General features: G+C 38.8%; 1 protein-coding gene across 5 annotated transcripts in view; it reads right to left on the bottom strand.

The window, feature by feature from the left end:
- Nucleotides 1-1728: 1728 nt before the first annotated feature.
- Nucleotides 1729-11761, bottom strand: part of LOC127624791 (pleckstrin homology domain-containing family G member 4B-like) — a 52110-nt gene continuing 42077 nt past the window's right edge. For 2 of the 5 annotated variants that reach the window (XM_052099679.1, XM_052099681.1), the window contains exons 17-24: nucleotides 11259-11483; nucleotides 10161-10331; nucleotides 9781-9958; nucleotides 9518-9634; nucleotides 9204-9380; nucleotides 4618-4841; nucleotides 2921-2982; nucleotides 1729-2772 (exon numbers count right to left, since the gene is read on the bottom strand). In XM_052099679.1, the coding sequence (XP_051955639.1) occupies nucleotides 2932-2982; nucleotides 4618-4841; nucleotides 9204-9380; nucleotides 9518-9634; nucleotides 9781-9958; nucleotides 10161-10331; nucleotides 11259-11483 (1143 nt within the window). In that variant the 3' untranslated portion in view covers nucleotides 1729-2772; nucleotides 2921-2931. Of the gene's footprint in view, nucleotides 2773-2852; nucleotides 2983-4617; nucleotides 4842-4878; nucleotides 7328-9203; nucleotides 9381-9517; nucleotides 9635-9780; nucleotides 9959-10160; nucleotides 10332-11258; nucleotides 11484-11761 lie in introns of those variants that run through there. The other 3 variants (XR_007968224.1, XM_052099680.1, XM_052099682.1) reach the window with 3 other exon arrangements.

Raw genomic sequence — 11761 nt, 5'->3', positions numbered from 1 at the left:
AAGATATATCTATCTGTCTGTCTATCTATCTATCTATCTATCTATCTATCTATCTATCTATCTATCTATCTATCTATCTATCTATCTATCTGTCTGTCTGAAATGAAGATCTATCTATCTGTCTGTCTGTCCATCTATCTATCTATCTATCTATCTATCTATCTATCTATCTATCTATCTATCTATCTATCTATCTATCTATCTGACTGTCTGAAATAAAGATCAATCTATCTGTCTGTCTGTCTATCTATCTATCTCTCTGTCTGTCTGAAATGAAGATCTATCTATCTGTCTGTCTGTCTGAAATGAAGATCTATCTATGTATCTGTCTGTCTGAAATGAAGATCTATCTATCTCTCTGTCTGTCTGAAATGAAGATCTATCTATCTATCTGTCTGTCTGTCTGAAATGAAGATCTATCTGTCTGTCTGAAATGAAGATCTATCTATCTGTTTGTCTGTCTATCTATCTATCTCTCTGTCTGTCTGAAATGAAGATCTATCTATCTGTCTGTCTGTCTGTCTGAAATGAAGATCTATCTGTCTGTCTGTCTGTCTGAAATGAAGATCTATCTGTCTGTCTGTCTGTCTGAAATGAAGATCTATCTATCTATCTATCTGTCTGTCTATCTGTCTGAAATGAAGATCTATCTATCTGTCTGTCTGAAATGAAGATCTATCTATCTCTCTGTCTGTCTGAAATGAAGATCTATATATCTATCTGTCTGTCTGGCTATCTATCTCTCTGTCTGTCTGAAATGAAGATCTATCTATCTATCTGTCTGTCTGAAATGAAGATCTATCTATCTATCTATCTGTCTGTCTATCTGTCTGAAATGAAGATCTATCTATCTATCTGTCTGTCTGAAATGAAGATCTATCTCTCTGTCTGTCTGAAATGAAGATCTATCTATCTATCTATCTATCTATCTATCTATCTATCTATCTATCTATCTATCTATCTATCTGTCTGTCTGTCCGTCCATCTATCTGTCTGTCTGTCTGTCTGAAATGAAGCTCTATCTGTCTGTCTGTCTGTCTGAAATGAAGATCTATCTATCTGTCTGTCTGTCTATCTATCTATCTCTCTGTCTGTCTGAAATGAAGATCTATCTGTCTGTCTGTCTGTCTGAAATGAAGATCTATCTGTCTGTCTGGCTATCTATCTATCTCTCTGTCTGTCTGAAATGAAGATCTATCTATCTATCTGTCTGTCTGAAATGAAGATCTATCTATCTCTCTGTCTGTCTGAAATGAAGATCTATCTATCTATCTGTCTGTCTAACTGAAATGAAGATCTATCTATCTATCTATCTATCATCTATCTATCTGTCTGTCTGAAATGAAGATCTATCTATATGTCTGTCTGTCTATCTATCTATCTGTCTATCTATCTATCTATCTGTCTGTCTGAAATGAAGATCTATCTGTCTGTCTGTCTGTCTATCTATCTGTCTATCTATCTATCTGTCTGTCTATCTATCTATCTGTCTGTCTGTCTGTCTATCTATCTATCTATCTATCTATCTATCTATCTGTCTGTCTGTCTGTCTGAAATGAAGATCTATCGATCTATCTATCTATCTATCTATCTATCTATCTATCTATCTATCTATCTATCTATCTATCTATCTATCTATCTACATGCAAAAGTAGGACTGATACACACTAAACAAAGTTATTATTAGAATTTATTTTCCATAAATATTTTAAATAATAAAATACAGTTTTCACTCTCTCTTTCTCTCTCTCTCTCCAGTGAGCAACTGTCATCCAGTTCTATATTAAAGTACTTTAACAATGAAATACTTGTACAATTAAATTCACACATGCTATATAAATCCCACATATAAGTAAAATGTAATATTATAATAAAAATGAAGTTTTTAAGCAGTTGCGTTTATGTTATGTTTAGACATTTTGCATTCATTTCCCTGAACCCAACAAACCATTTGAAGACAGTCCTGGTGTTTTGCAACTAGTTAAATGTACAAAAAACAGTGGTTGTACACAACAAAAATAATAACTGAATTTGATGAAAACACCAGATTTTTGGCTTTTAAATAATGTCACCTGGACATTATGCATCTTATGCCATTTGGTTTCAAATTACATAATCTGTATTAACAGTACATTTTTCTCAATTCAACTGTATATCAGAGGATCATCCTCAAGAAACACTGTCATAGGATCATGCAAAATAATCTAGCTACAACAGATTTGTTTTCGGTTCATTTTCCACCACTGCTAGCCACTGAACAGGAAACGTCAATATAGTCCCTCACATTTGTCCTTTAGCGTAGTGTACTGACTGGAAATGAACACCTGGTCCACAGTCCATGTGGCACCCCTCGGTAGTCATGTTGTTGATAGCTTTGTGGTCCAGACTGAATTCCGGGAACAAAACAATGTTTGTGTGCCTGTCGCTGCACGTGGAACTTGCATCAAGCCTGACTAATATGTTTTTTCCAAACAATGGGTGAGTAGTTCTCCCCAGAAAATATGTTAATCCATAAAATCTAATATCAACTGTATTTTCAGATGAGTTCAGCGTACTATGAGCAGTTTAACATTGGTATATACATATTTCCTATTCTTTCTTGAATTTCATTTTCTTTGCAATAAAATCTGATATCTTGTCTGGGCAGGCCTGTTCAGGTGCAGTTGTATCATAATGTTAAATATCTTGGGATTCCTGATTGCAGCTCTGGTTTGAAGATCACAGGACCTGATCTGACTTCAATGAACTGGTTCTGTGGATATGCAAGCTGGCCTGTGAAAATAGTGCAGCATTAGTGTCATTCATAAAATGATTAATATTTTCTGCTTGCATATATCTTATGTTCCACTTACAGAAGGCATTCAATTCTGTGATATTGAAGTCTATTTTAACCAATACTTGGTTCTCTTTTGTAACTCACTTGAAGCAAAACTAAACTTCTGTGGATGCTTTTGATCGAATCGGCTCTTGAAACTGACACTGCTGTAAAACAAGACAAAATAAACATTTTAGGAAAGACTGAACAGTCGGTTTACAGTACGTCTGTAGAATCATTATTATAGTCATTAACTCATTAACTAAAGATTTGTTTCAAAACCCAGTGAGTTGCATTACTCTCTACATAGATTGCCAACTAAGGCAGCATCCTTACTGAATTTAAGCCTCATGAGTGATGTATCTGATACACTTTACAGAGGCAGAAATTCTGTTAACGTTTATAAAAGGACGGATATATTTAACCATATTTAAATCCATTCCGCAGATATTCTCTCAAAATCAGCACTGAACATGTGAAAAAAACGTAAGCGCAGCGTAGTTCTAGCGGGAAGACTAGCAGCTGTACATCATTGCACCATTAGCTGGGTAATTCCCAGCCAATCACATGCTTTATAAGTCACATTGCTGTTTTAGTGCGCTAACACGGCAACCTCCTCCACCCCACCACCACCAGTTGAGTCCCGTCCTGCATGGGGGAAGGCTCCTCGCCCCTGCCTCCAATCTCCGGTAGGATATGACTGTTCCGAATACAACTTCTTCAGACCGCCAGGCGGGGCCTACCCCAAAGAGAGACATTACTTTTCTGTTTTATATTCATCAAATAAATGTCATCTTAAATCTCACTCAAGTCTGCGAGTCTTCCTGATAGAACTCTTTTTATTTATGTGTTTCAGTACTGAATAAAACATATTTATACTCAACACTTTACTCAACTTCATCTGTGATCTTAAATAAATATGTAACTGAGGAGGTGAGATTGCCTTATTCAACCAGGTGATATGTGATGCTGCCTTAGATTTTGGCCAAAATGAGGTATCTTCCTGATGCTTAGTTCCAGATGAAATTGGAGGTGGAAATATCCAAGTCAAAATTTTCCACTTGCAACCTCAACACATTTCAGTAAATCACATGTCAGGGTCACATGTATGCATCTCAAATGCATGTCTTATATACGCTAGCTATCGAGTGGCTATTTCACGAGGAAAATAGTTGAAAACATAAACAAACATTTCTAGATTTCTGGCAAATTAGCCATAAAATTGCCACTCATTATTTTCCCATGCAAATAAGCTTGTGATTCGCCGCAAATGTTTGCCAGAAGTTTGTGGTTCTTCATCGGTAGTGGTGAACCTGCAGCAAACCTTTGTCAACAATAAACCATTTGTCGCAAATTTGCCGCAAGGCTAATTTCCAAATGAAAATAATCAAATGGCGAATTTCCGGCAAGTTTGCGGCAAATTTGCCATGAACTCTCGATTTTTGTAAGGGATATTTTGTTAAATGTAAACACTAAAGCTTGTTTTCACGTTTCACAAAACCCAAATCCACGTTGTGCACGTTGACCGCCAGCATCTTGGAAGTGGCTTCAAATGGTGCCTCTCGCTGAGGTCAGGGTTGATTGATCAACCCTCACTTCTCAAATCAGAGGTCTGACTTCGAGCGGCATTACGGTCATTATTGTCAAGTAGGAGGAGTGAAAATACTGAGTTCCGAGTTGTCTGGAACATAGCATTAGTCTTGTGTCGGAAGAACACCTATGATGCCTAAAAATTCTGTGTAGGTAGGTAGCTCACTAGGTTTTGAAACAGAGCAGTTGATATAATGCCTTTACTGCTAAACCTCGAGAGGGCTGTGAGCATCAGTTTGTGGACTGAACCCTGGTGAGAGCTTTTCTCTGGAGAGAGCAGGCGAGCTGTACGGCAGAACATGAGCTGGAGATGTTTGACCCACTGTAAGAACTGAAGGTCTGGGGAGAACCATTGAAGATACAGATGCTCTCCTTCCTTTGGGGTAGTTATAGCTAAATAAAGCTGCATTCTCAGCAGACATCTCTGTTATATCTGCTGTAGAAATGATGGAAAAAGAGATCAGAATTTGTGAAAAAGAGAGAACAACTACAAGTATAATAAACAAAACAAAAAGCTTTTATTAGAGTAGAAAGTTGCCATGATCTTAAACACTCAGATGTACTTTGTAAGAAATGTGTAAAGTCAATATGAAATAAAAATGAACATTTTAACAAACATTTCTGATCTTATCCCTTTAACATTCTCAATAAGAAAAAAAGCAATGGAATTTTGTATTTCTTTGCATTTTTTATTTCCTTGGAACAATAATAACAACAAGATCCCACAGTTTTTTTTTAGTATAGGCCTCAACCAAATGGTTGAGATGTTGCTTCATAGTAAAAGTATCAATACATTTACAAATACCAAAAACTGAAATAAAATCCTAACTTTTTGAAGAACTAAATCAGACTTGCTCATCTGTGTGGTGTTACAACAGCACAAATGTTTTTGGGGAATTAGATCCACTTTATTTCTGGTGGTATGCTACTAAGCATTGCTGGTTTGCATTCAAACACAGGAAACCAATGCAGTTGTTTTTTTCTCCTCTTTACTCTCCAATCTGGCATGCCCAATTCCCAATGCGTTCTAGGTCCTCGTTGTGGTGTAGTGACTTGCCTAAATCCGGGTGGCAGATGACGACCCTCTCGCTATTCTTCACGGTATCCACGCACAATGCACCACGCGCCCCAACAAGAGCGAGAACCACATTATTAGTGACCATGAGGAGATTAACCCAATGTGACTCTACCCACCCTAGCAACCGGGCCAATTGGTTGTTTACGAAGCCTGACTGGAGTCACTCAGCACGCCCTGGATTCGAACTTGCATCTCCAGGTGTGATAGTCAGTGTCTTTACTTGCTGAGCTACCCAGCCCCCCAAACATTGCATTTCGGACATTAAATCTCGACACACCCTTTGGGCAAAAGTTGAACCAACCCCGCTTGTCAGAGTGAAGTATCAAATGTCTGCAGTTATCATAACACATCTGGTTGTGGTTGTGAGTGTCTTGGGTGTAGTGTTTCTTCTGAGACGACAACTGTGGTGGAGAGGAGGATGATGGTTGGCCAACTTTGGATGCTGGCTTTTTTACTTTAACTGTGGTCGACTGCCAGGTGGAACCTTTTGAGAGACATTGGTTTCCTCATCCAGTAGGCCACAGTCAATGTTGTAGACCAACCAGGAATTTGAGATGCACAGGTCAAGGATGTATGCCAACAAGGGAAAGTACCATCCCCTTGACTTGGCTGGGGTCATGTACATGTGTACCAGCATGTTATGTTGTCAAACCACATCACCCCTTCAGCAGACCTGTAATCAAAAGCTCCACGTCCTGCCTTCATCAGTTTTTTGTCTGTCATCAAGGGAGCCAATGTGGTTTGATCAGACAGTGCCGTACAGACAGTACACTTGACACCCAGGTTTGCATGCAGGTTCTGGACCAAGTTGAAACTGGTGAAGTAGCTGTCACAGAAGACAACTGAAAGCCGTGGCTGTGTTATGGTTTTGCACTACGTTGTCACCAGTTTAGACCCTTGAGATCACCTGCTCACTTAGGGCAACATTGAAAAATGTGGATGCGCCTTGATAGAGAAGTAGGTCATGGATGAGGCCAGATGAACTGGCCCAGCAGAACAATTTAAATCCCCCATTTGTCTGGCTTGTTGGCATTATATTGGTGGAGAGTAACAGCCCTTATGCCTTTATATGCCACCATGACCTCATCCACACTGTGGTTGTAAGTGGATGAGATCAGGAGACAATGCTCACGAAGCATCTCAAAAGGGGGCAGATTTTTTCAAATCGGTCTGGACTGTCATTGCACTGCTGATTATCATTAAAATGATGAACCTTGAATATTTTCTCAGCCTGATCTCAGCTATCACATTGAAACGAGAATCATGGTGCCAGTAGTTCTCCAAGGATAGGAATCTGAAAACACTCATGAAGAGCAGTATTGCCAGGAAGTCTTAAATCTCTTCAGGGCTAGTCTTGATTGGATCTCCCAACTCCTGGCTGAGTACAGATTAGTATGTTGAGCAATATGTCAACCACCTTTTCAGTTAAGAGCGTTTTGAAGTACTGGAAGGGTGTCTTTACAGCATTAGTGGGCTCAAATATTGAATCAGGAACCTGGAATGCCTCATTATCTTCATACTTCCAGATTGTCCTAGTGCCTTTGTTAGAACCTGAGGGTGAACTAGGGTCAGTGGTGTCTTCTGGCTCTGCCAAGGAAACAGTTTTTAGGGTGTTTTCCCTTTTCCTTCCTTCTAAGAGGGCAGTGGTTTAGAAGATGAGTTTGTTGAGGCAACCTCCTCCTCATCCATGGATTCAAAAGAATTGTCCCCAGTCTATTCTGCTTGTGTGGTAATCCTGATAATTAGGATCCTAAATTTGGTAATCGTCATCGCTCAGATCAGCATCAGAGTCCTGATGATTTTCTGGTGTGTGGCCTTGTATCATAAAATGTTTTAGTGTCCATCTATTGTTTGTAAAACAGAAAGAAAAATCTAAATTACAAACTATGTACTGTTATATTGCTAGTAATATGTTAGTATACCAGCATATATGAATTTCATAAAAAAACCATCAATTTATTATCTTAACATCACTACCTTGAAATCACTAAATTTACATTTATGCATTTGGCAGACCCTTTTATCCAATGCGACTTACAGTGCCCTTATTACATGTACAATCCCCCCGGAGCAACCTGGATTAAGTGCCTTGCTCAAGGACACAATGGTGGTGGCCGTGGGGTTAGAACCAGCAACCTTCTGATTACCAGTTATGTGCTTTAGTCAACAACGCCACCACCACTCAATGACAATTGAACCGTTTGGTTGAGCTTTGTTTTCAGCATACCGTGTATATATAATGGAATAACATTAAATTACATTAAATCAAATCATATTAACAACAATGAATGATCAGAAGTTTTTTATTTCGTAGCAAATATTCAAATTTTTTATTTAATTATTTTAATTTTTAACCCTTTTCTCCCCAATTTGGAATGCCCAATTCCCACTATTTAGTAGGCTCTCGTGGTGGCACGATTACTCACCTCAATCTGGATGGTGAAGGACAAGACTTAGTTGCCTCAACTTCTGAGACAGTCAATCTGCTCATCTTATCACGTGGCTCATTGTGCATGACACCGCGGAGACTCACAGCATGTGGAGGCTCATGCTACTCTCCGCGGTCCATGCACAACTTACCACGCGCTCCATTGAGAGCAAGTACCACTAATCGCGACCACGAGGAGGTTACCCCATGTGACTCTACTCTCCCTAGCAACCGGGCCAATTTGGTTTCTTAGGAGCCCTGGCTGGAGTCACTCAGCGCACCCTGGATTCAAAAACGCGACTCCAGTGGAGTACTCGCTGAGCTACCCAGGCCCCACAAATAGTCAATAGTCATAAAATGATAAACAAACCATTTGGTAGAGCATACTTTTAGAAAATTATTTGATCCTTATTAGACTGTTTTTTTTTGTTGTTGTTGTTGTTGTATCAAGTTACATAATTCTGTCCAGTGAGACCTCTAAAACTATAATATGTCCAAAAATATGCTTACCTTTGAAAATTCTGACAAGTCCTCATGACTGGAGTGACTTTCTTGTTGCTAACTTCCTGTAAGGAGGCGGACTGAAAAGGCACACTATTTAAAGACACAGTGACATCTAGTGGATTTTATTTTAGCATAACATAACTAAACCGAGAGGTAGAAATTAGTTGAGCAGAACGTTCAAATTATTGTGTATGATTAATTGGTGCACACGCTTTCAAATAATTGTTTTTTGCCTTTGTAATCATTTACCAAAATGTTTAGACATGCCCTGGTCCTGCAATGACTTTCCATTTCGGCTGATGTTGTAAATGAAGGCCAAAATATACTCTATGCATTGTTGCATTCCAAAATGTGTCAGACCGCGCAATCCATAACAATGCAAGTACGTGCTGCATTCTCAATGTTGCCACAAGGGGCGCCAGAGCAGATATGAGTGTGCTGTGATCTGTCCACTTCTACGGTGAGTTTTCTCTTTAAGCTTTTAAAATAACAGTTTGAAGAGAATATTGCTGAGCGAGTACGTTAATGTCAGTATATTTATAGCAACTTACCTCAATTAAAACGAATCCAATTTAATAGTACAGACTTTTGAAGGTAACTCAATAGCCCCCTTTAGTACTGACTTTAGTATTGATTTAGTACCCTACATTTTTCCGCTTTGTTTTTTCATTGAATGTGCAATTTCACACTAAATTAGTCTGAAAACACAAATAAAATGGTTTGTGAATCATGGTTCATGACATCTTACTTGTGGCAAACAGTAAGATGAACGGTTTTTGCTTCGATACCGTATTTTCCAAGGAAAGTGCTTGGTGACATGGAGCCCCGCCCAGACGAGGAAGATGAGTGGCTGCCTGCGGTTGATGTACTGCTGCCAGAGCCAATCGAATCTGGTCTTGGCAATGACACTCCTCTTTGAAGGCCAGACACAAGGGGATTGGGCGTTTTCAGTAAACCTACATTTTCTGTGGATACATCAGTACATTTACATGCATCTACAATGTTACTTTAAATTAACAGCTCATTGTAAATAATTTTGACAGATGAGTTATGTATGTCAATGAGAATTCAAAGGGTCTGTCTGTGATTGGTTGATAAATACCTCTTACTTTGATATCACAATTCACGGGATGATCGTTTACAGCTGCATTACTGGGCTGGATGTCAACAAAAGGTTTACAGCCCATTCCCATAAACAGTCTCTCTTGTCTTCTCAACTCTAAAAACACAGAAATGATCAGTTCAACAAAACAAAACTTATAAACCACAGTAGTGTAGATCTAAAGATGTTAGACGTTGTCTATAAATGTCTAATTTAGACTCTTTTACTATACATTTTCTTGAGATGTACTCTCTCTCTCTGACCTCTGCTCTTCAGCGCTTGTTCCCACAGTATTAGCTCCAGGTCTCTAGTCCAGGCCTCCTTGACATCACATGTCTCTGCCTGTAGGATGTAGGTGTCCTGAGATCGTCTCCTCCTAAACCAGATCTCGAAACACAGGCCGCTCTGACCGCAGGAGTGCGTCATTCCGATCTCACAAGTCTACAGTTCAAATCAGAGGAATTTTAAATGATTTAAACTTAACAATTACTGCTGCCACGACCACTGGAAAATGTACAAAAGCATTATTTTAACATCACCTATCGCCTGCTTTTCATCGTACATCATAAATTGCATCGGGTAAATAGTTCTGACGTTTGTGAGTCCAGTGCATATCAAGAGTATTAAATGAATGTAGACATACCTTGATAGACAGTTTGTAAACATACACATCATCTCCGTGGTTGTTTTTTTTGGTCTTGGTGAAAAGGATGACGTCCTGAAAGAGGAACACTCGCCGCAGCGACCGTTTCTTACGGAAAATTATGCAAAAGTCATCTTGACGTATAAGTTGGCCCTGCTCGTTCAGGTTTAGCTGAAGAAACAAGACCAAAAAAAACAAATTTATAATTACAACCTACAAATGTTTGAAAAATTGTAAATCCAATTTCACTTCTCAGAGGCTCTTAAAGGGACAGTTCACCCAAAAATGAAAATTCTCTCATCATTTATTCACACTCATGCCATACTTACATCATGACTTACTTTCAGAACATAAATGAAACATTTTAGAAGAATATCTCAGCTCTGTAGGTCCATAAAATGCAAGTGAATGGGTGCCAACATTTTTAAGCTCCAAAAAGCACATAAATCAGCATATGAGTAATCCATATGACTCTTGTGGTTAAATCCATGTCTTCAAAAATTATATAATAGGTGTGATTGAGAAACAGATCAATATGTAAGTCCTTTTTTTATCTCCACTTTAACTTTCACTTTCACAATCTTCTTCTTGTGTTTTTGCTGATCCACATGCTTATCGCTCTCTACTGGGCAGGCAGAAGAATTTCTAGCATAAAAATATTTAAATATTGATCTGTTTCTCAACCACACCTATCATATCACTTCTGGAGACATTGATTAAATCACTGGAGTCATTGGATTACATTTATGACGCCTTTGTGTGCTTTCTGAAGCATCAACATTTTGGCACCCATTCACTTGCATTGTATAGACTTACAAAGCTGAAATGTTATTTCAAAAAATCTTAATTTGTGTTCTGCAGAAGAAAGAAAGTCATACATATATGGGATGGCATGAGGGCAAATAAATGATGAGAATTGTCATTTTTGGGTGAACTGTCCCTTTAAGTGTTAACTATGTATTACTTTTTGACAGAAGTTAGCTTTTTCATTGGCCTGCATATTTAATAGCCATAATGAATGCTTTATTAACTGTTAATGCACAATAACTTATGTTAAAACCCAAGACTGGACAAATCAAAGGTAACATCACTACTAACATCACAGCCAAGGATGGCATCCATGGTGAGCAGATCGTTCCCGTGTCGTAGCTGAAATCTGACGATCTCTAAAGCGGCCTGGATTTCTTCTCGTTCTCCACTCTGATCCGGCACACAGTCCTCCAGAATCTCTTGTAGCAGCAGACTGTATTTACTGATCCTCTGGACGGGCTTCAACAGGTAGGAGGACAAATCCATACTGTCACCCAACTCCATCTGCTTACGCTTGGCAGGGGAGGAAGATATTTAAATGTATTCATTCCTGAATGAGCCATGAACTTCTAAAAGGAGCAGCTGGTGTCAGCACAACACCGGTTCCACACATTCACAAGAACTCACATTTGAAGCAGGGAGCACGTGCAAACCTCAGCCTTTGCGGTTTAGTAATCACACTAGGATCTAACATTTTTATTTTGTGCGCTGAATGTTTATGTTATGATAATTATTCGTACGTCAAAATGCATCAGTTTTGGTATCGGAGCATTTTACAAGCACGGTACTGG

This window comes from Xyrauchen texanus, chromosome 31, assembly GCF_025860055.1.
Source record: "Xyrauchen texanus isolate HMW12.3.18 chromosome 31, RBS_HiC_50CHRs, whole genome shotgun sequence".
Classification (NCBI taxonomy): Eukaryota; Metazoa; Chordata; class Actinopteri; order Cypriniformes; family Catostomidae; genus Xyrauchen; species Xyrauchen texanus.
This window is presented reverse-complemented; position numbering and strand designations above follow the sequence as displayed.